General features: G+C 46.2%; 4 protein-coding genes across 9 annotated transcripts in view; 1 reads left to right on the top strand and 3 right to left on the bottom strand.

Annotated features, from left to right (window-relative positions):
• Window positions 1-5544, bottom strand: part of kcnq1.2 (potassium voltage-gated channel, KQT-like subfamily, member 1.2) — an 82200-nt gene extending 76656 nt beyond the window's left edge. For 4 of the 5 annotated variants that reach the window (XM_037254211.1, XM_037254214.1, XM_037254213.1 and 1 more), the window contains exons 1-2: window positions 4842-5073; window positions 3485-4093 (exon numbers count right to left, since the gene is read on the bottom strand). In XM_037254211.1, coding sequence (XP_037110106.1) covers window positions 3485-4020 — 536 coding nt within the window. In that variant the 5' untranslated portion in view covers window positions 4021-4093; window positions 4842-5073. Of the gene's footprint in view, window positions 1-3484; window positions 4094-4841; window positions 5074-5433 lie in introns of those variants that run through there. The other variant, XM_037254212.1, reaches the window with a different exon arrangement.
• Window positions 5530-8282, top strand: mrps35 (mitochondrial ribosomal protein S35). Its single transcript, XM_037254227.1, has 8 exons — window positions 5530-5686; window positions 6191-6243; window positions 6320-6487; window positions 6686-6746; window positions 6809-6948; window positions 7293-7402; window positions 7465-7534; window positions 7905-8282. The coding sequence occupies exons 1-8, from the start codon at window positions 5554-5556 to the stop codon at window positions 8160-8162; spliced, it is 993 nt and encodes a 330-aa protein (XP_037110122.1). The 5' UTR covers window positions 5530-5553; the 3' UTR covers window positions 8163-8282.
• On the bottom strand, window positions 8065-9711 carry LOC119124345 (MANSC domain-containing protein 4-like). Its single transcript, XM_037254223.1, has 3 exons — window positions 9482-9711; window positions 9275-9403; window positions 8065-9123 (listed from the first exon to the last, which is right to left on the bottom strand). Exons 1-3 carry the CDS (start codon window positions 9699-9701, stop codon window positions 8309-8311), a joined length of 1164 nt encoding a protein of 387 aa, XP_037110118.1. The 5' UTR covers window positions 9702-9711; the 3' UTR covers window positions 8065-8308.
• Window positions 9712-9951: 240 nt separating this feature from the next.
• On the bottom strand, window positions 9952-24256 carry LOC119124350 (transcriptional enhancer factor TEF-3-like). 2 transcript variants are annotated; one of them, XM_037254234.1, is made up of 11 exons: window positions 24131-24256; window positions 19564-19628; window positions 18859-18930; window positions 17643-17777; window positions 17518-17561; window positions 17197-17258; window positions 16927-17057; window positions 16430-16603; window positions 13288-13428; window positions 11897-12049; window positions 9952-11055 (listed from the first exon to the last, which is right to left on the bottom strand). In XM_037254234.1, exons 4-11 carry the CDS (start codon window positions 17742-17744, stop codon window positions 10942-10944), a joined length of 921 nt encoding a protein of 306 aa, XP_037110129.1. In that variant the 5' UTR covers window positions 17745-17777; window positions 18859-18930; window positions 19564-19628; window positions 24131-24256; the 3' UTR covers window positions 9952-10941. The 2 variants fall into 2 exon arrangements, with proteins under 2 accessions (XP_037110129.1, XP_037110130.1); XM_037254235.1 differs by lacking the exon at window positions 24131-24256 and adding an exon at window positions 20146-20287.
• Window positions 24257-27133: the final 2877 nt, after the last annotated feature.

The following is a 27133-nucleotide window of genomic DNA, read 5'->3' as shown; positions in this document are numbered from 1 at the left end:
GCAGATGGGCGTGTGATTTTACGGGTTGAGGATTACTTGACCCCTCTCGCACACAGATGCCACGTCCTAAACACACACACACGATTTGGGCAAACGCGTGCCGAAATGCGAGAGTTGAGGCTTCTCGGGTGAATGCGTCCCAGGCCCTCGGTTTGAAAATGGAACGAGCGCACAGGTGAAGAAGCGTCTCTTTGTGTCCACTCATGGTTTCAATGAGTGAGTCGGCATTTTCCAACGCTGACTGCGGCGCTAGCGAGGGGAAATGTTTTTGTTGCACACAGATGTGGAGGACAGGACAGGACGGGGTCACGCTAAAAGCATGATCCAACCTTGCTTTGCCCCAGGGGCCAATAAAACCTGTGCGATCTGATTAAAAGAAAACAGATGGGGCTTTAGTGAGAATTACCGACAAAATTCAAAATCCCAGCGCGCAGCTTCGTTCAAAAATGAACACGGAGCTAGTTTGAATAATCACAAATGCAAATGTGAAGACCACATGGAAAGCAATAGCTGAGCTTTTTTTTTTTTTTTTTTTAAGTGAAAGGTATTGATAAGCCAAACTTTTTTTAAAGTTTTTTTTTTTAATTTATATTCTGGCTGCAATCCTTTTAGGCTATTATGAATTTAGACTCTTCATATTTTGCTATATGTTTTCCACTGGGCCTCTGATATAAACACGCACCATCATAACAAGAAGCTGAGATGTCTATGGTGGAGCTCAACGCACACAAATTGCCCCGGCCATGACTGTTGAGCAAGCATGTCGGAGACAGAGCACCCCCCCCCCCCCCCCCGGCTCAGCCATCGCCATCCCATCCATGGGAGGAGCTTAAAGACGGATTACGGCACATCAGCCTGCAAGCCAGCTATTCTATCCTGGCTTAACCATCATCTTGTCCACCTAATAGTTGGGGAAATAAATGAACAGGTTGGAGCCAACAAGCGGGCCAAGGTTACAAGTGGAACTGCACTGAGAATGCAAATGGCTGAACCCATTTTTTTTTTAAATAATATATTGCTCTCGGTCAGTCACCTTGGTAGCGCTAATGATCTGATACGATAATCTTGCCTCGTTTATTTATATTCCAGCCGAAAGAACCTCTGAGGAATCTCTATAACAGGGGTCAGCAAACGTTTTGAAGCCGAGAGCTTCTGATTCGCTTATTAGCTTCATATTCTTATTATTACACACTTTTTTGCTCAAATTACCTCTTGAAATTCTCTTGTTTGGGCCAGATGGATTTAATTGGGCAATATTAGTTTGTTATTTCATTCACGGGAAGTCAAGACACTGATGAAGTTAATGAGATATGGGTAATAAGCGCTATTTTTCTTTTGGCGTCGTGTGCCGCCGCGATGAATACGTAAGAGCGACTCCAAACACATCCCATCAACTTACCGACAAGAAATGGAAGCGGCCCACACAAACGTAATCTCTCCGAAGTAGATATGCAATATATGGCTTTGCTTCTGCATACGTGCATACGCACAGAGGAGGAGGCTCAAGCCCGGAGGCTGATTTCAGTAATCTGCCGGGTTATAATTACACAAAGCCCTAAAGCAAGTATTGCAGACAACATCTGGGCGTCCGCGTTTTGGCCAGGACGGACGGAAGGGCGACAGGTGTGTCGTCCGTCGCCAACCTTTGGAATTCGCCACAGCAAATGAGGTTATCACGGCTAAAATCGTGTCGTTCAGTACGGAGAAAGCCGAGTGCTAGATGAGGCGTCCGAATGAGTTCAAGGGTCGGATTATGCTTTCAGTTGGAATCATAACTGCACAGTTTGTTCCCTCCGCTTATGTAAAAGACTCAAGGGAAGTGTCCAAATGTGATCTCTGGGCCACGGTTGTCTGCACGCAATCTCCCAAAGACGTGTGTGTGTGTGTGTGTGTGTGTGGCGTTGAGTTTCCTCAGTCGCTGGCGGCTATTTTGAAAATGGTATTCTCGACTCGGTGGAAAACGCGTCCGTCCGATCCGTGATTGAGTGACGACTCATCTTAACGCGCAGCAGGCCTATTAAGGGCCGCCATGAGCGACACAATCTGAGCCTTTATGTTCCCTCTCGGCCCCCCGCCAATTATTCAAGAGCCCCCCCTCCCCGCTGATAGCCATCGACAAGCGATCGGGCGGGTTCGGGTTCTTATTTCTTTGTCCGGGTGAAACATTTGAGCTTCAATTACTGCTGGTGGGGGTTCATCGGCAACGCGGCACACAATGGAAATGAGAGGTAGCCCGGTGTTTCCATTAACTGCCAACAGGTAGGGGATAATATGTGAAGAGGGAGGACGGAGTCCTCCTTTCTCACTTGGGGCTCGGTTTCACGCAGATGAGCGCTTGCTTTCCATTGTTGATCAAATTTGATGACAGGGTGAAAAAAAGGGTAGCAGTGAGCGGCACCCAAACTAATTGGGATATTTGATATCACTTTTCGACCGATACATTCACAAAACATGAACAGGAAAAAAAAAATTCCTTGCTTTCTTAAATCAGAATGTTAAGATAAAATAATTGGAATGAAATTTTTAAATTAAATTTACTGTAACATTCTGTTAAATTGGAAAGAAAATGTTTGCTATGGATTATACAGTCGGATTAGGCGTCATAATTAATCTTGTAAATCAAAGATCTGCGGACGATGTATTTTTTCCTTTCTTCCAACGTATACATTTTTTTTTTTACATGACTACAAAATTTGCAATCTATTTTGGTTGTTGGGATTTCATCAAACAGTCAATGGAGTTGATTCCCAGTTGAGTCTTCATGTGGAGCAACAGCAGCGCTAATCCAGCCGCATCCTGTTAAAGTGAGACGCTAGCCGCCAGGTCGCCGTCACCACACTGGCGAAAACCAAAACATTGCTCGCATTCACATGATGACATTTTCTTTTAAGAGTGTTTTTTTTTTTTTTTTAAAGTGAAGCTCATCCATGTTTCATGCATGAGGCCGCCCATTTATTGACAGCGGGACGAAGCAGCGCAAGACGGCAGACGCCGGGCCAGGAGTTACTGGATATGGTGTACCAGATCATGCTGACCTGCTTCTGGTTGGCTCTTTAAATGAGCTCACCGCACACACAAGACTTCTGTTTCTGAGAGACAGAACCTAATACTGTACTAGATGTAATTAACAAGAGAGGGACAACAAACCCCGAACAAGCATTTGTACCCGCAGAGCGGCCACAAAATGAGGTCCACCTGCACATCAATGCGCACCGACAAGGAGTTATTGATTGAACTCGCAATCAATTCTAAGCATCATCAAAACCGGTGTTTGAATCAACCAATACATTTCCTGCTTCAATCAGAAGATAAAATCAACCTTCCAAAGACGCCGGCCCACCAGGCATCCGCCCATCACGCCCGACATAAGAACATTTGAGATGAAACTGAAATAGGATTGTCATTACTTGGGATTTTTTGCGGTGTGCCACAAGAGTTGCTTAGAGCAAACTAATTTACTAAAGGTCTGATGAGTGGTACTTACACGAGGAAGTGGTAGAGGAAACATTTCAGTCCGGCGGGTCTCTCCAGGAAGTTGTAAACATCGCCCTGCATGCTGGTCTTGACGTACGGCCGCTGGAACTCCTTCTGGTGGCGATGCAGCCAGCTGGAACGCGGCAGAGGTGCCGAGGCGGCGGGGAGCTGGTCGTGGCCGATCTGCAGGGCCGCCCGGTCCTTGGCCGCTGGACAGCGGGGGACGCCTGATTCATTATTCACCGCCGCGGGGTCCAGTTCCAGTGAAATAGGAGAGTAGCGGCCCATTTCGGGAACGAGGCCCCCGCCGGCCACGGGTGGCGAATCCTCAGCATCCGTCTCCTGGTCCAGACTGAGGCTGGTGCCGGCGTAGCCGTTGGGGCTGTAGCGGGCGAAGGAGCCCCCCAGCCTGGTGCCGTAGTCCCGCTGCAGGTGGCACGTCATGTGGAAGGAGCGCGCCCGTCTCTCTCCCATGTTAGCTCCAAATTTCAGAGACGGAGCCGAGGGAGGGTCTGCCGAGGGCAGGGAGCACTTGGAGGAGGTCATGAGGACGATCTCGGGGGACTTCCGGTTGCGGATGTGCGCTCACTTGGCAGGCCGCCACCATGTGCGTCCATACCTGGAGAGGTGAGATGTGGCGATAACGTGACTGAAAGAAGCCCGGCCCTTCATTATGAGGGGGACCCGGCTTTATTTCCACTGGCCATGAAAAATACAACAGATGGAAAGCACAATGCTTATAAATAAACAAAATATTTAAAATGTATCTTTCAACATTACCCTTAAAGATAAATGGCTTACAAATGATTCTCGGTTTTTTAAATGCGTCGGAAATATGCGTGGACTCACCGTAAGCTCCACTAAAGGCAATTCTAAATGACACGAAACATTTAAACAGAAGTCTATGGATGAGGACAAAACAGGAGATCAGTGTCTTGTCTCTGAAAAGACGTTGAACTTGATACATACAGGTATATATAAACAGCAAGTGTGTGTGTGTTGATGGTAGCAATTTGAAAAGCTGTTATGGAAAAAAAGTCACGTCTGTCCACAGCTATTGAGGGACCCATGACAAGGACCACATGGACTGCTGTCATCGTGTCGATTGAGTGTCTAACAATGGCACATTGAATTCACATCTAAATGACCACCAAGGCTGGAAAATAAATGAGCTGATATGAATGCAGAGTTGAGATACAGTAGACATACAAAATGTCGACACACCCTTGTTCAAAGGACGGTTTTTTGTGATACATCAAAACTGAGACCGAAATAAATACATTTAAAACTTTTTACACACCTTTATTGTGACCTCTAACCCAATAAAACTATAAAAATATACATGTTCATTCGGTAAAATGGCTTACCTTCAAACGCGAAGACGGCGCCAAAAGCAGATTTAATCATGAATGTATCCTCAACTGTGGCACAAGTCCGGCTAGTAAAAAAAAACACATTTAAATGAAAGGTAAATCCAAATATGGTTATATGGAGATTAAACTGTGAGGAAACATTCAGTGTTAGCTCTAACAACAACAAAATGTGACAAAGAAAGAACATACATGCGTTAAGTCGGGAGTCCGTTCGCGGGACTTTGAAGAGCATCACTGGCAGCTCGACCGTGGCCGTTATGCGGAGTTCAAGGTTACTCGATAGTTTTCAGTTCCGCACAAATCCTCCGCGTGTTTGCTTTTTTGAACCGCGAGAAACATCGAGCATACAAGGTGACCTTTCATTACTTGTATCCGTATTGAACGTGACTCGTTTACAGGGAAAGTGTTGTTGTTCGGCGGACGTTACAGAGCGAGTACGATCCATGGTAATGTCATTTTACGAGGGCAAGTGAACGTCTCACATCACAGCTGGTTGAGAGCTCACAGACAGACAAACAGACAGACAGAATCACAACGCCTTTTTTTTTTTTTTTTTTTTTACAGACAGACAATAATTGACACTTACTGTTCGGCTTTTCCTCTCGTATGTAATGCACACTTAACAACGGTAACACGAGGAAATTCACTTTCGCCATTTGGCAGATGAGGTTTGTCGTTTGTCGGCATCCGTAGTGACTGGGGAAACATGGCCGCTCACGCAAGCAAGGCAATGCTGCTGTCCTTAAATCGACTAAACGTCGTCGGCGTTGGACAAGCGCATTTGTCAAACAGGCTGACATACGCGACGGCATTGCCTGTACACTCGGGTGGCAATAAAAGTGAGTATTGCACACGCCTTTGCTGTCGTTCACGCTCAGCTAAGTGTTGCGCTACGGTGAGGTCACTACAAATAATATGCGTCTAGTTGTCCTTAATCCCTTTTTTCTTTTTCTATTTGTAAATTAGAGAGGGAGCTATGAATAACGTGTCTCGCCAATGTGTTCAGCTCTGATCTGAGGCGGCAGATGAGGGGGAATGTCAGACGCTTTCTTCGGCACACGTTGATGACGCAACGAACGCGACGCTGTTCTCGTGCGCCGCTTTATTTATGCTCATTAATTGGACTTTTTTTTTTTCTTTCAAATTAAATGGACAGTAAAAAAATCTCAGCACGTCATTAAATGTAATTTTTTTAGATAATTTTTTATATTTTGTATGTTTGTTAGGCTATGACAAATCACGTGGTTTGACATCCATTTCAAATTTGACTGTAATAATGGTATTCTTTTTTTAATTTTCTCGTGTGATTTTTTTTTTACCTTCCCCATTATCATTCATTTCAGATTTTCCTGGGAGAGGCGACAGAGGAACTTTTACCAAAAGGCCAAGAAGAGATGTAAGTCAGATTTCATGAAACCTGAGAACATGATGTTAACTTGTTTTCTTCGTGTGTGGCTCGGTCGGGCTCTCAGGCAGGACCACCAAGGACGGACAAGATGGTAGTGGACCAGGACTGGACGGCAGTCTACCCAGCAGCGACCCCCTTCCGAGCCACCGCTGTGCCCCTACCTGTGAGGATGGGCTACCCTGTGAAAGGAGGGGTCCCTCCAGAGAAGAAGGGCAACCTGGAGCTGCTCAAGGTGGGAAGCTGGTATTGATCATTTCTGCTAAACAGCATAGATGAAAAAAAAATCCACGACACCATGCATCTGGGATTTACACAATCATGACCCATGTAACAATCAACTTGAATCAGTACTTACTGTAAATTACCCAACACAAACAAACCATCTTGACATGAGACTCAAAAAACTTGTATGTGTTGTCTCATTCAACAGATTCCCAACTTTCTCCACTTGACACCAGCAGCAATCAGAAAACACTGTGAAGCCCTCAAACGTAAGCACGATGACTTATTTATTTTAAAAAAAAAATTCCTCCTAATGACCGTGTGTCGCCAGCGTTCTGCAATGCGTGGCCGTCCGCTTTGGACACAGACGCCAAGTGTGAGCAGCACTTCCCCATCCAGGTGGAGAGCAGCGACTACGTGTCGGCTGGCCTCTCCATACGAAACCCCGCCGCTCGTGTCGTTCATCTCCGAGTGAGTTTTACTTTTTTTTTGTCACTTCCAGAATCAACATATTGTAATTTTTTGTGATGGATTATTTATGAATTTTCTCCATTGCCAGAAACTTTTTTTGTTTGTTTATTATTTCTAAGGTAATGCAATTGTTTACTGAAAAGTCTTTAAAACAGATTCAACATGTGTATTTGTCTTCACGCATCCGTGCACTTCCTTGGCCACCAGGGGGCAGTACAATACAGGGACATACTACGGGTTAATTTGATTCCGCCAAGCCTTCAAACGCACTGAACCCATGAATATAAAAACAAGGCCTTAATTGGTATTGATCATGTGACCATCCTTGTTTGTTTTTTTCGCAGGTGAAGCTGTCCAGTTTGAACCTGGATGAACACGCCCGGAAGAAAATAATCAAACTAGTCGGGGAGCGATACTGCAAACAGTCGGACGTCCTCACAATCACCAACGACAGGTGAACACTCACACACTCATCACTATTTATACAAAAACTCACTTTCTCTTTGCACCTTTCAGCTGTCCACTGAGACAACAGAATTATGACTACGCCATGTACCTGTTGACTGTCCTCTACCACGAGTCCTGGGTGAGTGCAAATACAGTTTGAGCAAGAAGCCTCACTCAACCTGCGCATCTTGGTTTTCCCCATTATGCACTTGGCCGGGAGTCGTAAATCGTCTGGTGACCTTTAGCGCAAACAATGACCGGCACAGTCCCTGTGCAAGCGTCAGGATGTTTTTTTGTAACGCTAGCCCACAAAGGGCCGACTTGTTAGCTGCCACAACCGAGGTGACCGTATACCTCCATTTGGTGCTGAAATCCGGCGTTCAGGCTTTCCCACTTCGTGGGAACAGAAGGCTCGCCAGCTCATATTAGCATAAACACTGTGCTTAATAAATATAGCAAAAATATTGTGACGTCTAGTCTAAAAGTGACTAATATTTTGCTTTTCTCAGAAAACCGAGGCGTGGGAGGCCGACAAGACGGTTGCAGACATGGAGGAGTATTTGTGGGAGGGCAGCCCGTCCCAGAAGAACATCTTGGACACGCTGTTACGCGAGCCGGACGGCGGCGAGCAAGAACGCCAGCGTCTGCTGGAAAGAAACGAAGTGCAAGAGTACAAGGACTCGGTAAGCAGACTGAAGAACCAAGGCGACAGCGAGAGCGCAGTGCTGCAGTACAAAGAGGCCGTCAAGAAAGTGCTCAAGATGTAACAAGTTGCAACAGAGAGCAAATATATCACTTTGTTGCAATGTCTCCAACACCATCTGATGTATTTATGTAATTTTGCGTCCTTTCACCAAAATAAAAAGATGGCTTGATTTGCGACTAAATACAGCCCTCCAGATCAGACCCGCCTTCAAACCTTCGGATCATACTTGATCAGACGCATGGTCTCTCTTGTCCCGGACGCACGATGGCATTCCATCCTCCTCCTCTTTGCCCTCCGGCTTGCAACCAGCCAAATCAAACAGCCCAGCAATGCCGCCACACAGGTGACCAGCACCACGGGCAGGCTGTGATACCCGGGTCCCAAATCCGCCGAGGTGTCCTCTCCGTCCGGAGTTGAAACTCGCTGTCGAACTGAGGTCTGAGTGCTTGGATCCTCGGTGTCTGACTCTTGAAATGTCGTCGGAGCGCTTGACTTGTTGTTTTTGTCTTCGAATGATGTGTGGGTGCTTGGATCATCGATGTCTGCCGTTTGAAATGACCTCTTGGTGCTCGGCTCGTTTTTGGCTCCATTTTTAACCGGTGTTTGGTTGCTCGGATTGTTGGTGCCTCGGTCTCGAATCCACGTTTGGGTGGTGGAGTTGTTCTCGCCTGGCTCTTTGACCGACATCAGATCGCTGCTGTTGATGCCGCCCGTGGACGTTGAAGAAGTCAGAGGACAGGTGGTGGTGATTGTGGAGAGGAAAGTAGGTGTTGAAGCTAAACTGGATGGAGGAGGTACGCTTGACTGGAACGTGGTGGCAGATGATGAAAGAGGTTTCGGGGTGACTGTTGAGGGTCTCCTGGTGGTCTTTGGGGTGCTGGTTGGTTTCATGGTGGCAACAGGTGGGGGTGGATGGAAAAATTGTCGCTTGTCCAAGGGAAGCAGTTCAGAAGAGTTGACGCGACCCACGCGGATGTTGGACGCGAGGTGTTTGCCAAACACCAACAAGTCAGGATCCACACCTGAACGAGTTGTTCCCCACGTTTAGATCTTTGCGCGAACCCAATAAGCATAAGTTGTACATGTTTGTGGCTTAATGGTTTACGTTACTCCAGCACAATATTATTAAATTTTAAAAATGCGTCTTTCTATATATTTAATGTATACACTTACCAAGAGTGACGTTGTAGAGGACAGCAACAGCGCTGTGGCTGATGAGGCAACTCTCCAAAGTTGGACAGTGCAAGTGGCAACAGTTGTTTGTCGTGGCGTCGAAGTGAAACACCGCCACGTTACAGGACGCTCAAAGAAAAGACAGATTGTTGGTTCACCGAGCATGAGAATACAACTTGAACGCAACACTGTTGATTTGCAACTCACCATTTGTCGTTAAGCAGCAACTGCGGCTGCATGTCAGCGCGCCTTCCTCCCGGTAAGACCTGAGCAACCGAGCCCCTCGTTTCTCGGAGGCCTTCGTGTCCACGACGATTCCAGGGAAACTCCGAATCCAGCAGTTTTTGTAGTAAGAAGTTGGCGAGCAGCGCGACTCGGCCCGCCACGCGACAAGCAAAAGCGTCAGCAAGCCGCATGCGACGTTCATGGTGCCCCTCGCGTGATTGGAAAACAGAGTATCGTAAGTGGTGGGCATCTTTTTCACTCACACACACACACACACCTCTTAGGTGGGTCAATGACTCGCATCTGGAGGAGGAGAACCAAGCCATGGGTGTATACCTACTACTGCCTAAACACAATTCAAATAACTGAATGCATTTGTGTGCTGCAATAATAATTAAAATAAAAAAAAGATGCCACTAATCTGGTTGCGAATCAAATCAATATAAAAATTGTACATGTTACATTAAACGTGTTTAATACACTAACAAAAAACAAATCGTTTGCTACAACCATTGATTTACACAATATTCATCCGCACCCATCCAAATCAATGGCAGTGTATTAAACATTCACGTTTAATGTAATAAGTGCAGTAACGCAAATGCCCAATAATAAAACATTAAAAATGAATACAATCCAAAATGTAATCATGGCAAAGAAAGCTTTAAAGGCCTTTAGTTGTAAAAGCCTTTTTGCAAACAAAAATGCACCACTAGTCTTTTTTTTTTTTTTCGTAAGAAACACTTATATTTTCATCTGACACTTCAGGGCAAATAACACGAGACAGTCGACGACCTCTGCAATCCAGATAAAAACCCAACTGTCCTGTGCTTCAAGGTAGCAGTGTTATCACCATGACTATTATTATCATTATGTGCCTTTGTTGTTGTTGGGAGTCTTAAGACAACACGAGACATTCAAACAGCAAACACACAAACACAAAAGGTGATTACGATTGATCACGGAGTCAGGCTCTCTCTTATCTGTGGCAGGTTTACAATATGATTCAAATCGCACACACGTGATTGGCACGGGGACAAAAAACAAAACGGGTTGTGCAATTTTCTGCCAACATTTTCAGTTACGTGTGCCATTCATCTTTCAGTCAGTAGGTGGCACCCTGAGTCAGCCTAACTCCTGGCACATGCATGACAAAGCAAAACAAGCGCTACTAAAATCAGTTTTAAAAAAAGAAAACACCAATGGCAACGTTCTCATGCAGGTCTTTTTCAAGGCCAGGCTTTGGTATGGAGACCCCCAGTGCGTTACGGTCCTTTCCCGTCACTGTCCCGCACACCGAGCCCGGTTCCTGGTCTTGGCAATCCTCAGTAGTTTCGTCCCTGGGAAATGTTGGCGCTCCTCGAGCTGGGTCGCGTTCGTGCCTGAAGCTCACCGAGGAGCGCGTCTTTGTGCGGAGGAGCGGCAAAGTTGCCGTCGTGGTGTCAGTCCTTGACCAGCCGGTAGATGTGATGCTGGGCGCCGTGCTCGCTCGTGGACACCTCGAAGACGTAGGCCACGCACAGCAGGGTCTCCAGGGTGTCCCTGTTGGACACCACCTGTGCGGGAAGGTAACAAGGAGAGTGCGATCTTCTATGGTTCAATGTATTAAACATGAAACACAAGAAAACAAAATCTTAATTTGTCGCTGTGTTAGAACACTTCAAGCAATGGATATCTGAACACAAACAGTGGCGCAACACATGTAGATGAAAAATACAATACTCACATGCATATATTCTTTATCCTCTGAAAAGAATGACTAATATTCTTGCAGCACTGAGGTCTTCATGCACTGTATATATCCATTTGGCCATTTTATACTGCCCCCAGGTGGTCATAAAGAGCAGCACAATGTTCATCAAATTGAAGCAAAAAAATGTGGCTGAAATTTTCAATTTTTTGCATTCTACTTAATTGCATGAAGAGAGATGGGGCTTACCCCGTGAGAGAAAATTTTGGAAGGGGGGGGGCGCAATTCCACAGAGTAGAATTAAAAGGCGATAACTACGGTGGCTCTAAAGGCCCAAAAAGTCTCCACCCATAGACTAGACGAGACACTATGTCCCTGCCACTGCAGCATAAAACAAGCACACGCTTTGTTAGTCCACAATATGCACAATTGTCTGATGCCAAATACACAGCTTGTTGTACGCGGACACATTGTGCTGTGTCGTGTGTGTGTGTGCATGTTTCACAGTCAATAGGAAGTCAATCAGTCCATTGAGAGGCCTAATGACATGCTGTCATGTCGTCGGCCGTGTGGGCTCAATATGGCCTTTGTCGTTGTGCCAGGAGGAATGCAAGCCACCAGTGTCTTTGAAGCCCGCTCGCCGCCATCTTGAGTCCAAGTTACAACTGTTCGATTATTTGTATCAGTACATTAAGGTGTGTGCCTACCTGCAGGATGGTGAAGTTCTCCAGGACACTGTTCATCATGTACTTCTCGGGCAGGTGCTTAAGCTTGTGGATGAAGTTGATCATGTATTCGCACAGCGGCGAGCGGTGGATGCGGAACATGTAGCGGCCGTTTTCGAAGCGGGCGTACTCGGTCTGAGCAAACAAACAAACAAACAAACAAACATGTCACCTAGGTGAGAATATATTTTGCAATTTCAAGGGTAAACAGAAGAGTAATATATTTTGAAGCAAAAAAAAAAATGGTGTGCGTTGATGCATCCGAGCGTGATGAAGTGTAATAAGTGTAATGCAATAAAGCGTATGTAATGTAGCATATAGCGCTGGACGTGACAATAAACATAATTCTCATGACAAGAATAATCAGATCATGATGCCAGTAAGTGTCACGATGAGGTCGACTGTGTATACGTGTGTGTGTGTGTGTTTCTATTGTATATTATAATCTATCAGGAGCAGGTGGAGGCAGGGCCTCCATTGTGTATATTTAACGGGAAGAGTCAGGGTGAGTCATCGAGGGAATTTTTTTCTTCCCTCACGTCAACTTCCTGACCAGAGGTCAGTGCTTGTTGACTGGAATCCGCCACAAATCCATGACATCGCGTGCACTCACTGTCTTTGAGTGATTCAAGATTTGGTAGCTCGGTGTATTAAAATGCTGTCCGGCCAGAATGAAAGTGGACTTGAGCGGGACAAGTGGCGATTGTCTGCAGTGGAAAGCAACACCCTTTAAGCGCATTACACAAGCCGCTGCGCTCTGGCTGCAAACAACACGAGTGATTTAGCGCTTGCCCATGTAGCAGTTGTTGGCTCTCACTTGGGGATATGAGAAGCTCAGTCCTAGAAATTACACTGGACTCTTGAAACTAAACACAAAACCGCTTTTCTGATTTGAAATCGTTTGCCCCGAAAAGAAATAGGACAATATAACTGATTTGCTATCGGGGTGAAACTTTAGTAATGTTTTGAACTGGGAAGTTGAAAGTAATAAAATGTGCAGAGTCAAATCAAACATTGTTTTTGTGTTTTTTTGATTAGGAAACTAACACTACATATGTTTGCACTTTGGAACAAACAAATGTTAAGAGAATGCACAAATTTAATACGAGTTATTAGTTCATTGTGACTTTTTCTGTTGTGTGTGACTTGGCCACCGGGGGCAGTATAATACAGACACGCAGTTACAAACGAAGAAGACTTTCACACCTACTCTAAGCGTCTTTGCAGGAATCAACGACAGTATTTTCACATAGGATGAAAATGAATAAATAAAATAAATAGATAAATAAATGAATAAATAAAAGAAATAAATAACAGCATAAAACACTCGTATCTCAACTTCTGGATAAGCTGCCCAAGTGACTTCTCCTTACCTCCACTTTCTCCACCACTTGCTTGCCAAAGGAGCAGACTTTGGTGGACGAGGTGATGATCATGTTTTCAGAGCTCTCGTACTGGCTGGAAACACCGTAGAAGAAACTGCTGTCGTCCTGCAGGTTCACACTCAAGTCAGCCTACACGGAAGGAACAAAAGGTCCGACTCAGTTTGATAAGCAAAAAAAACCTCCAACACCCAGAACAACATCAAACGTCTTTTGAGAAGAGAACTTCCTGGAGACTTCCTCCAAGTGGTGCGAGTCAGTCGGACAAAGAATCTAACAGCTCAATCAAGCTGGAGAGTAATTCTCTGCAAAGCCACAAGGCATTCAAAGTGCCGAGCCCAGTTGACCTTGAATAAGGCGGCCAAAGCAACCTCAAGATTCCAAAGATGTTACATGCCTCCTTGTGAGATCCGCGTCTTGCCAGGCTGGATTAACTAGTAACAACCCTTTGGATCTGCTGATGGTGCAATTTTGACTCTAAATGCACTTGAGGAACAAATAGAAGTGGTGATGCCCCAAAAATTAAAACAGCATTTCAAACTGGTCATAGAATATTTTGTTATCAGTCGAGATAATATTTCCTTGACACCAATTACTACTTTCCTATTGGCCAGGCCGTTCCCATTTCGAATCTCATATTGGTGCTTGGATGCAGCTGCAATGGTCCCAAGCGCTAAACCAATTGAAAGCCAAATCCGTAAACTCTAAATGTTAAAAAATGAGATTTCTTAAGGTCAATTCGCGCCTCCAAGTTGAGCGCATGTAGATGCTTCTTCACGTTGGAGCGTAATCCGATCACGGGTCGTGATTGAGGTGCGTTGCCACTTTGACAGCTGGCCTGTTTTGCCTTCAGCCCCACCCCGTTGCCTCCTAATGGGCCATGGAGACACTGCTCATCCTCCTCATCTCTTCATCGCCCCGTTCGTCTTCATCTGGACCCGCTGTAATTCCGCTATTTGTCTTCATCCCCGAGGCCCCGGCCACCCTCGCCCAAGCGTCGCGGCCCGCCTTACGGCCTGCGAGGGAATTCATCCAATTACAATCAGCGGCATACAATTGGCTGATTAGATCACGCCGGGCCGGCCGGCTGTGCAACAATTTAGCAGAGGCGGCTCAAATCAGATTCCCCGGGCACTTCAAAAGCGTGCGACAATCTGTTAGGACAGGGCTACGGGCGCTAAAGAGGGAAGGGGGAGGGGCCGGGAGGAGGGAGGCGGTCCAGCCGGTGGCCGTCAGGGGCGTTTGTGGGAAATTCAATTTGGAATGCCATAGTTTTAGTAGCGGGTCATCTGCCTGTCACCGTCGCCATGCCAACCTGTATTTCAGCGCAAGTCATGGCGTGTCTTTATGAGGGTGAAGAAAAGGTGATTTTCGTTTTTGTTGTTTGAAGCCAGAGAGGCCATTTCACGCCATTTGCGTCGCTTGTTTCCAGATATTTATTTTTGTTATCGAATTCATGACGTAGCTACGTACTTTCTCGCTACTATTCTAAGAGCGATCAAGAAAATGGCGCTCCGCCGAAGCAAACAGCAACTTGCTGAAAACGTGGCTTAGGTGAACCCCCGGGGAAGGGAGCGACTTAAAATTTCATTGACTGACTGATCCCTTTCTCTGGTTCACACTCCAAGTCTCCAGTTCTATCTGCTCACTTTTATGACAGTCTTTTTTTCCGATGATCTACACATGACGGCTCTCGTCTTTCTCTCATTCAAATGCCAGCGGGGAATCTGACCAGCTGCCCTTCCCCAAAGGCCCCGCCTAAGAGCACTTCCAAAACGCTGTCACTCACAAATGTCCTTTATCCCGCCGCGATAAATAATGCGGAAGTCCAACATGTGAGAAGGGTAACCCCATACGTACAAAAGCCATCTGGCAGGCATGAAAAGGCGAGGCGGCGCTTTCAACTTGACATTCACGACACCTTGCGATGCAAACGGGTCGGCACCTCTGTATATTTTACAATGAGCTCAAAGCGTCTGTTTGTTCATTTTCAAAAAAAAGTGAGCTGGAGTCTATCCTGGCGAAGTTTGTGCAAAACATGACGTTGAATTATTTCCGATTCAGCAATCGACACTTGATGTTCCGTCGTCGATCTCTCACGTCTTTATCGATATCAAAAATAGCTTTATGAGAAAAACAAAATGTAGGCTGGCAAATTGGCTCAGTAAGAATCTCCCCCCCCCACACTTCTCGCCAAGACACGTACATGATAATCTGTTAATTCCTTGTCGCTAGAATGGCTTGAAGCTTGTCTAGGACAGTTTGGGGAGACGTGGTCACCTGACAGGAATATTTGCAGACTATATATTGATGACTGAACTACTACATCAATTGGTGAATTGATCTAATCTCAAACGTAGTCTTGACGTATATTATTAAAAAAAATATATATACATATATACGTATATATAAAATATAAACATATATATATATATATATTTATTTTTTATTATTTAAATATTATAGTACTTAAAAATAATTAAAAATATATATATAAAAAATATATATTATATAAAGTGTTTTAGGGCAGTTACGTGGCCGCAGACTACACTTGCGAAAAGTCTCATCTGTCACCGTCTTAAGTTGAGTTCGGTCATCGCGCTTTGCTCTTTGGCCCTTCTCACATATATGTGTGTTTTGGGGTGGAGCTGCTCTATAAATAAGTACATTAGGATGAGCAGGGGGAGTGGGGGGGGGGGGGGGGGGGCGAGGGGGCGCAAAAGTGTTGGACCGGGTGTAATCGCACAGGGACAGGTGGCCGGGCTCACATTTCCTCTGGTGAAGTTCAGAGCTGCCAGTCTCCCCAAGGCTGCCGTAACACATCATCATCATCATCATCATCAGGGGGGAAAATACAAACGTTGCAAAAGCGAGCTCTGCATCAATGCCTCGTTTTTTTTTTTTTCCGGGTCATTGTGCTAACTGTCTGAATTGTCCTTAATGTCCTCTAACTGCAACTCTTGCAAGCCAGTGAGGACCATTAACAGCCGACAGGTGCGAGAAAACATTAGCAGGAGCACGTATTGTACTTTACCCTCATGACTTTGGGAGGGACTGCCTGGCTCCAATTTAAGGATTTAGTAGAATAAATAAACCATTGCAGCTCATTTACACATGAGTGTAAGTGTTTTACCCAGAATTTGACAAGGAAGAAGGCATTGTGCGGCCCCTTGTCAAACAGCTCCTTCAAGCCTCCTTTCTTCTCGGGGAACTTGTCGTAGATCTGCCTGACGTCCACCGACTCCAGGTACGGGTCGCTGTAGCTGGGGTTGGACTGGCCGATGTGCACGAAAAGGTGTTTGTTGAACTGGGGGAGGCAAAAAAAAAAAAAAGTTAGTCACATTAAATTTCAGTGAATGTAGGATATTTCAGGTGTCTGCAAAACAAAAACAAAAAAAAAAGAGAATTTCTCATAAAATGCTGATATAGTATGTTCTCTCAGGTGGGTAAAACCCCCCCCCAAATAATTAAAAACAAAAAAATAACACCCAAAAGTCAGCTGGGGGGGTCCAAGCAAATTTCAGGGGGTCCAGTGCCCCCACAGCCCCCCTTCTAGCGCCGCCAGTGATAAGTACATGAATCAAAGACTAGAAAGACTTTCACATGGTCAACAACTGTTTGTCCACTCACAGTCTCCGGGTCCTGAGGTTGCTCCAGGAAAGCTGAGAACTCCAGCATTCGCAGCTTGGAGCCGGCGATACATCTCCCCTGCCAAGGGGGGGCACCAGGTGACATGGACAGCCCCGCAGTGCTTTCATAACCTGGGAAGACAGCGGGCGCTTTGAGTGCAAAACACGCAAAGACGGGCGCGGCCGCGTCTTTACGATCATCACGTATTATATTGCCTGCGCCGTGGCGCTCTGTCAACACGACAGGAGTGAGGAAGAGAACGACACCCACCTGTTATGGGCGCCGGGCCGGACGCTTGCATGGCGTAACTCTGTTGGGAGAAGGGCTTAATGCTGAGGGAGAAGAGAAAGAGAGAGGCATGTCAGGAACCGTGGCTGCCTCGCGACCCCGTCTCATGTACTAATTGGACCGCCTGACCTCTAAAGGCGCAGGGGGCACGGCGGCATGCCTGACGTCTGACAGCTGACTTTATCATTTACACCCAGGCGCTCTAATTTGCGCACCCAATCCGAAATGCATCTGATGCGCATTCAGCGGATCGGATGAGACGCGGATGATACGATCGACAAACGCCAAGAGCGGCTCACTCACTCTTCGTGGCCTCCTGGCTGTCCTGGGAGAGCCCCGTGCCAAAACTGCAAGAAATGGGCAGAGTAGCTCAGATAAAGTGGAATGTGAGGAAATGTGTTTTTGATGGTTACTGTCGAGCGACTCACCCCACCGCTCGTGGGGTAAGCCGACCTGGAGAGCCCCTGGAGCGCCATCTTGTTCTGGAAGGCCGCGGGCGAGATGATCTGGGCCGAGGACATGGTGGCCATGCTCTGTAGCGCCTTGTCTTTGGCGGCCTGGTCCTATGGAAGGAGGACGGAGAGGGGGACACAGTAACGCAAACGGGGGAGCACTCAGTAGGCGCGGAGCTCCTGCAGGGGGCGCCGAAGAGCCGGAAGCTACTTTGCGGCGCAGGTGAAGATAAGGTGATATTCTTTGCTTTATTGCTTTGTCGGGGTGACGACAAGGAGCTTATGTTGGAGGAGTAATCAGGTAACGAGGTGATATAATCATTACGGTCGGGAGAAAACGAAAAAGATGTCGCTAAAAAGAGAAAAACAAAACAACATCGTCAGCTGCTCGTCAACCGTCTGTCCTGTGCTTTGTGGCAATGCGATACGCCTCTGCCCAAATCCGCCGTGGTTTCCTGAAAGCACAGCGGACTTTAACGGCAAGGCCACCCGACGCATTCTTCATCGTTGAAATATGGGAGCGGGGCTGCCAGCGCTCCAGATCTCAGTTACAGCAGAGGAGTATTTTAAAAATCGCCCCTCCGTCGTATTGGCTAACCCCGTGACTCATGAGAGGCTCAGCCAGCTGAAGGCTCGCATGACAAGGAAGCGTCCCGCTGCCGGCTGCTAAAGCGGCTATGTGAGGGAGAAATGCAAACTGAGAAAGTACTGGAGGGACTGGGATGACACCGGAACACTTTGGAGTGGTCATCGCTTGAGGGGGGGAAATAACACGGGGGGATTCATTTGTTCCCTGACAATTGTGGTTTGTTCGGCGTGCTCATAATTGTACACGGTAACGCCTCGGGGATTTTTGAAATAAGTTTCATGAAACGTCACCATTAAAAACCTCAATTAGAGGCTGCAATTTAATCGGCCAATTGGAATGTGAATACATGACACGCTCCATTAGGACTGAAAGCGATGCCCCTTCTTCATAGCAAGAACAGGACAAAATAAAATAAAATAAAATACATAAACAAATATCTAATAAAATGATAATATATAATAATAAATACTAATAAATAAAAAATGAATCATAAAAAAATAATCAAGATATGTTACTGCAACTTACTTTTTGTGTGTTGGAAACATCTTGTCATCTGCTATTTCATAATAATTAAGAAAAGTAAGGAAATAAAGGTTGACTCACGTAGCGTACCTTCAGCTTCACCTGGATCTCCCGGGCCTTCCGACGTGCAAGCACCTGAATGTGACTGGACACCTGGAGGACACACCAAAAAAAAAAAAGTTAACTATCTATGACCAGTATTTACCTAATAAAAGTCTCAAATGCAAACAAAACGGTCAGCCTCAGACTTTGAAGGACTTTTGTCAAACTGCAGGTGCTATGGCTTCAAGTCAGATCATCCTGAGATCATCCAGAAGCTCCACAGTTGCACCGCTCAACAGCCAATAAGTAGCAATCATTTTTTGTTAGTGGCATTTCATAAATGTTGACAAGAGCGGAAAAGTTGTCCTCTCATTTTCAAGTCAAGAAAGTCGTCCGCCTCGGATCCGTCAGCAGCCCTCCTACAGCGACCGTGCCAGATGACTTAGCTGATCTTCATCCATCATTGCCACCACTACATCAGGCCGTGCGTATCAGATGCCACGCTTGAGGATAGCGTTGCAAATCCCTCGCCCGACCCGCACGGCCGTATTCCCCAGCTTCTCGCCGCTTCTAACAAGCGACGGGGCGCAAAAAAGAAAACGCGCCAACGCGCGATCCCATTGCATCCGTAGGCCGGGCGGCTGGCCCCGAATCAGTCATCGGGATGGCGGCTGCCCAAGGGAGCATCACTCAGCAGGGGAGGACTTTCTAAAGGGCTTCAAAAATAGGGATGGTTGGACTCACCTGCTTCCTGGTCCGCGTTTTTCCAGTGCGGAGTTTGATGTAGCGTGCGATCAGCTCGTTACGTCCTGGAATGAAAACAACACTATTTTAAGATGCATCTTTGCTTTCACTTTTTTTTTTTTTTTTTTTTTTTTTACAGATAATGTGAATATTCATTTATACTCAGAGGACCAAATGCAATTCGGAGCGGTATGAACAATTTTCCCTTGTGTAACTGCAGAGTCACTATGACGATCCGTTTGTATCTCAAAAATATTTTCCCATTAAAATGAATGGAAATATGTTCTTATAAAAGATAAAATTAAAATAAATTAAATAAAAATAAACAAAGTGGTGACATAATTAAATAGAATAATTAATTTTTGTCACACCAGCTCAATTGAGTGGCTCTTGTGTTGAACTTGACTTTAATAAAAGTCGCCGAATTTTCAAAATGGTACATCAGTCAATTTTTCTGTGTGCGACATTGAGAATAAAATCTGGACACGCTGGTCTGTTGCAAGATATATACGTCCAAGTACACGTGTCCTGCGTGAAGGCTGGCTTTAGTGTCAAAGAGTGACAGTCCACACTTGTACTGACGCAGCCGGTGCGGATCAGCGCACGTCCACTAATGACAGACAGCTCACATTGGCCAAGCAGGTGGCGACCGACCGCGGCGGCTATCAGATCCTCGGGACCCGACCCGGGACAGACAGCACAGGCCACCGCACCAAAAGGGCGCCCAGTCTAGTGACACTGCCAGGCAGCTGGCGTGTGTGTGTCAATGTTTATGGAATAGGCCTTTACGCCCACAGTAAATCTTGGCCTCGTTCCCCTCGCCGCAGTCACCCTCGCCCGAGAGGCTCCAGTTACGCCGGAGGGCAACGGTCATGCGCTTCCCTTTCAGCCCCATCATCTTCACAAAATCAGGAATATGATTCACGAGACTAGACCAGATGCCTTCAACAAACAAAAAAAAGAACGTTCTGAAAACTTATAAGTTAAAATGATCCTTCAGGTAAAGAAGCAGGAAGTTTTTAGAGTTCTAGATTGATGCTAATATAACATCTGTTAGCCAAAAGAGCGAACCCACAAACAAGTGTAGAATTACTACAAGGGTTTCTAAAAATGATGCTCTGAAGGGACTTTATAGAAAGACTGCAATACAAAACTGGGGCCCAGATTGGAAAGTGACTTAAAGCAATAATACGTGTTGATTTTGTTCTCGTATCAGATGCTCGCCACTTCTTGGCCGAATGCTTGGGGAAGGTCCCGTTAAAAATATTTTCCGACACACCCACGAGATCAGAAGTGAGTCATTCACTCGGTGTTGAGATCATCTAGTGAGAATTAGCCAGGCAAGCGACTTGTGCCAACCCGGTGTGACGTGTAGGAGGTTTTGCAATTTTATGACTTCCACTCCAATCCTATAGGTGGCGGTATTGCACATTACCAAACGGCTGCCAACCAAAAATAATTATCAACTAACCAACGATGTTTTCCACGTAAAAATAAATTTGATTCAATTTACATTATGCAGTGGATACAAAAAGTCACCAGCCTCAATTGCTATAGGGATGTGTAGACTTTTTATACCGACTGTACAGTGGTGTCTCTGACTCGGTCCATCATGCATTTTGGTGTAGGTTGACGGAGTCAGTAAGGGCACACCCTGGTGTCCCCCTCCGCAGTCAATCCTTGGACCAGGCAGGTCATAAATCTACTTCAATGGCCCAGCGTGATCAGGACGTTCCCGACATTCCAATATACTGACTTCTGCATCTGCCGCTCCGACATTGCCCCACAGGTCCATGTCCTGTTTGTGCAAACCCTGCAGACCATACATCTGAACATAACTAATCTGAAGCAAAATCTGACATCAAAACATGCAAAGTGCCTTTTTCAGATTTCCTTCCACTGCTCTCAGTGGAAGATCACATTAAGGCTGACGGAATGTCTTGGTTGAGTGTGATTTCCCTCCCTCACCCCCGTGAGGTTTGTTTGTTCTCCGAAAAGACGCTAGTCATGTCGATGCTAACAATGAGTCAAACACACCAGTGGCCATGATGCAAGAATCTTCAGGGTGACTGATATGCTTCGAACGATGAGTAATAATATTAATATGTACCTAATTGCATCAAAGATTTGGTAGTTTATTTTCATTTTGCATTCATTTATTACTAAGAATAACTACTTTGCGTTTTTGAATACTAGTCTAGTGACAAACTTTACAAATGGTTCTAGAAAGCTGCCCTGCGGAACTCCGCATTTTTTTGTATATCCAGTAGTAGCCATAAGTTTAGTGGTGGAAATTCCTGGGTCTGTCCAATTCTAACCCAAATTAGGTTGTTTTTGCCTTCCTGATGCTTTCGCTCAAGCGGCACCAGGTCAAGACTGCCGTTGAATCTCTCACTTGACTGGCAAAGTTTACACTCGAGCGAAAGGGCTCCCCGTTGCTTCCCACTGACCTTTACGTCACGTTTTTAATGAGAACCCCTTGAGAGCCGTATAACATATTTATATCAGCACACAAAAAAGACAACAATGGAATAACGGGCGACGCGAAGGAGCTTAGCGGGATAACGTTTGGCGGCGCGCATATTCTTTGTTTACAAAACTGTGTGAAAATCCTGTCAGCTTTTTGACTTGATTCACAAGAGCAAGGAAAGCCTTCTCTCCTTTTTATCCCACATGAACAAAACGGTCCAAATCCCGGATAAGAGCTGCTCTCACAGCTGTTAGCGACTCAAGTGTGACCAAAGCAAACAGCTGCATCAAACAGGATGCAACGACCCGAGTCAGCGAGCGAATAACGCATCTTGAACGGAGGCGAACAAACATTTCATTTCATACGCCACATTCCACACGACAACCAACTGTTTTTTTTCTTCTTTCTATTACTCCAGCGTGAGAGCCACACAAGGCAGGAAATGTTTTCCTTGGCGGGACGGCATGTCGAATTACCACGGGCGCACGGAACCGCCACAATATCCTCGAAACCGTCAGCTAATAGGCCTGCTGAGTAATGAGCTCAAGGGCCGGGAAGAATGCGGCAAATGTATGACAAGGGAGCTGAAAACATTCCCTTCAATTACGGAATTCACAATGGCTACAAGGCAGCCCACATTCCTCCGACGATGCCGCCCTGAGAGACTCAATGTCATAGTTGTGCCAGAGAAAGGCATTCATTCCTCAGCCGGGAATTCGGCCTAAAATTCAGAGTATGTCGCATTGTTATTTTGCTGTTTTGTCTCCGAGTCCGTATTTAGCTAGCGGAAGGCCACGAGGTAACCTTTGCAACTCATCGCCCGGTAGACATTTTATTTGGCCGCCCCCCGAGAGACGACCAAAGACCGCCAAAGTGGCTTTGCATTGATCGCGGCTGCTTGACTGACTCGACTTGGTGACCTTAGATGGTGATTTAGCGAGCACCTGCGGAACTGCGAGGGAGGGGGCGGGGCTACAAACGATGAAGCGTCTGGTCAGCTTCGGGGAAACGGTTGTGTGAGGAAACTTGGGGGACTGAAAAGTAAGAAGAGCTGGAGAGGTAGAATGATTTTCAAAGAGGGAGGTGACGACGAGGTAAATCCCTGAAATAGCGCTCGTGTACAGAGAGGGGACAGGTGTGGGTGAGCTGTGCAAGAAACCACTGTCCACCTTGGTGTTTATTTGCCCCCGCCCTCCCCTCCAGGCGCTCAAAGGGTAAACGTCTATTCTGGTTTAGGGTTACAGCTGAGCTGCCTTGAACCCCCGGACGACCAAGTGCACATGCCATTCCTGGAAGTCCAGTGTGCTCCCCGGTGCGATGGCCGACCCTCCCCCAGACCGGACCCCTCCGCTTTTTTCCCCACTCTACCATCGCACTTTCCCCTTGGAACCTTTTATCCCCGTGGCAAAGAACCCCCCCCCCCACAGCCCGTCCATGGTGATCTTGTCAAGGTATGGTGGCAATGCTACGTGTTCAAGTAGCGCTTTGGCGCCGTCCCAACGCTAGGCGATGACGGAGCTCGTCTGATAGCGCCAATACTCGTGTCCAACCGATGCGTTTTCCAACAACCGGATCCGTCCAAGACAGGACACGCCATGCCAAGGCCATTTGGTGGCAAATGTCTTTCAGCGACATGTCATGAATGAACGCCGGCTTACCTTTGCGGACACCTGCTTGGCGGCGCTAACACATTATTTGAATTTGCTGAGCTGGTCAAATGGAAAAGCGAAGAGAAAAACATTCTTCACATCGTAGAATAATTATGATGACTATTTATTTATTCTTATTTATTCATATTATTTATATATTCTAATACCTTCATTAACAAGAATCAGTTGGCTGCCTGTCTTAAGAAAATATCAAAAAGAAGAAAACTGTCGGGATGGTAATCATGAACCACGACACCTTCCAATTCATCAGATTAGAAAATATATATTTCTAAACAGACTTGCAAGATGTTTCACAATGCAAGTGGGACTGAGTGGAAGTGACAGCTGTGCTGGGAACCCAAGTAGGTCGATGTGCGTGCACGTGTGTAAAATACTTTTTGTCATCCATGTGAAAGTGAAAGTGAAAGAGGGGCGGGGCGTACCGTACATCTTGCCCTCATCAGAGAGGATGATCTTCCTCCGGCCACAAGGCGGGTAGATAGCCAGGGCCTCTTGGAAGCTCTGCTCGATGTCGGGGCTCCACACGCCCTCCGCATCGTTCTCTAAGGGCTTGTCTAGCGGGTCGCCCAGCTCCTCGCTCCCAGCCCTGGGGGAGGGAGCCGGCACCCACTCCGTAGACGTGGTGGGAAGAGGGGAAGGGGACCACGGAGCGAGGGCTGGGAGGCTCGGGAGGTGCTTCGGGACAGGTGAGGGTGGAAAAGAGAGATGGGTTGGCTCGATGGTTCGCTCCTGCTTGTGTGGAGTCCAGCAACGTGATCGTGTTGGCAGGGGAGCCCTGAAAGAGAAAATAAAAATAGTGCTATGAAAGGAAGATAATGGCCAAGGTTAGCTACAGCCATGCTTGTCATCACTTTTTTCGTAAACATTCAAACGCAACGGCTGCGGGAGAGGCTAACGGTTAGCCGGTTAACAGCTAGCCCTGACACAAGCTAACTTGCGCTAACAAAACCCAACTCAACTTTCACTCGACACCCACCTCACTTGCTGGCTGAGGCCTAATAAAGTCATACACATTCAAAGTCAGAGAGTTTTTTTAAATTTATTTATTTATTTATTTATTTATTTTAACTCTCCCCAGATTTCTCAGAAGATTCTCGTTTACATTATGCTTTTTGCATGACACCAGTTGCTAGGCAGAGTTCATATCATCGGTACAACTGCCCCATCGACCAACAAATAGACAGTCGGAATGGCAAATTCTGGTCTCCGCCATGTTTCCGTAAAGCCGTAAAGAAAACAATCAGGTATCAACACCTCCTAACCATTACCTGAACAACGACTCTGTATTAAATACAAAACCCATCGGGTCCTTTGCTATTGCCATAAAAGTCCCTACTAGCCCACAGCTGTCCAAAGCAACGTATATATAAAAAGTCAGTTTGATTGGGTTAGTGCAGGCGAGAAAACAAATCAAGCGGCGCCTGGTGCGAAGATGAGCTGGAAGGGGAAGGAGGGAGCGCTGCGGGGGCCCAAAGTCAATACACGAGGAGCCACATTAAAGAGGGATCACCATCCAGACTCGCATACACACACACACACACACACGCAGCTTATTAAGGCCAGAGGGAGATTTTTGTTTTCGCCCATTTCCTCACCTTCACTCTTGCTTTCTGAGTTCTTAATTGTCGAGGCGTAACATTCCATAAGAGCCAATTAAATGATGCTAATTAAGCTGGACGCCCCTTGAACTCCGTGCGCTACACAGGCACGGGGCGGAAGCGCAGACATGTCCAGCGACAGATGGACATCCTGTTTGCTCTCGACACAATGTTGTTGAGGATGTGCGTGCAAAATGGAAAGGGGCCAAGACGGAAGCTCCTTGCGGAGAAGGACCTCATGAGTCAGTACAATTGGAGCTTTGTCCGCCGCGTTCGGACTCCCCAGCCTGCCCATTTAGGGCAAGAAAAGGGCAGGGGGGGGAGGCGGGCGCCCACGTCACTCGTAAGCCCAAACATGAGTGTGAGTGACTTGTAAAGGACGGCGGCTTCAAAGAAGATTAGACTGGGCTGTCAAGGGTCTACCTTCTAACTTTTCCTGTGATGCATTGGCTGTACATTTCTAAAGAATCCAGGAGACATTTTTTTTAAGTCTCGATTAAAATGCCAAAAATGAAACATCTACGCGGCCCCACTAAATACATTAAAAAAATGAAATATGAACCTCCGAGATATTGAAATAAGACAGACGCTTCCTACAAATATAATTTGTATTCCAAATTCCAATTTTGTCAAACCAGCTTCAGCTCCTCAACAGGGTCAGCAAGATTTTTACAATAAACTATTAGCATTCTGCTTGGTACTCGCAAAGTCAAACTGTCCAGCAGGTTAATTAACAAAAAGCTCTCTCCACTCACCCCCAGCGAGGCCCCTCTTGCCTGGATCTGCTCAACGGGATAATCCCCCCAGCTGGTGCCGCGGCAACACAACTGCTTACCCAGTCGAAACAAACAAGAGTCATAGTCACCAAAACAATATACTTCAAAACCATATCACAAACCTTTTTTATGATTATGAAACCCATCACAGGGAAAGACGAGCAATTGAAACTCTTGCTTATCTCATTACAGGAAAACAAATGATAATTTTTTTTTTAGTTTTTTGAAACTTTCTTTTTTTTGGTTTGTCTCGACCTGCACTAATCATCTGGGGAATGTCGATGTCAATACGGCCACGCTATGGGGTCAGGCTGCCCAGACCAGCGGGCCGGTTTTGTTGTCGCTGTTTTGCTGAGTTCACACAAATATGTGTGCACACCATTCATGGATACTTAAAAAGGGGGGGGGGGAAATCTGACATCAATTAAGTCCTACTCGGCAGTAGGTGGCGCTATGCTGTGGCAATCTGACACATGGGCAAACAAATCTTGGTTCACATTATTTTGTTTATTGTGGTAAATGAGATCTTTAAGAAATTACTGGAGGTATTCAACTCTGTATAAGAGTGAATATTTGCACTGGTATGGATCTAAAAAAAAAAATCCATGGCCATCATGGCGGTATTGTAAAACGTTTCAGTACTGCAGTTCTAGTCTCAACTCAGCTGTTGCACGGCAAACCACAACAAGACGCACAAATCGACCGCTCGGACTGCTTAACAAAGCTGCAAAGGACAACTGGTTTGACAACACAAAACAAATTTTCTTTGGCATTTTTTTTTTTTTTTTGCCCGCCTAGCACAAAAACGCAGCAACAAAGGGAGGGCGACGTCTGTTGTCGGAGGCTCATATGCGAGGCATTATTCTTCATTCTCATGCGAGCCGAGGAGGAATGATCGCTATGTGGGATGAGCGCCGTGGCGTCTCAGAGCGACTCCTTCTTTACACCCACACGCACATCGCACACAGACACTAACAAAGCAGAGTCGGTACATTGCAGTTCCAAAAAAAAATATTAAAAAAACACACCAACAATAAAGTATTCAAACATTCGCGT

This window comes from Syngnathus acus, chromosome 6 (assembly GCF_901709675.1).
Source record: "Syngnathus acus chromosome 6, fSynAcu1.2, whole genome shotgun sequence".
NCBI classification, from domain to species: domain Eukaryota; kingdom Metazoa; phylum Chordata; class Actinopteri; order Syngnathiformes; family Syngnathidae; genus Syngnathus; species Syngnathus acus.
Note: the sequence above shows the minus strand (reverse complement) of the source record. Positions and strands in the feature narration are given on the sequence as shown.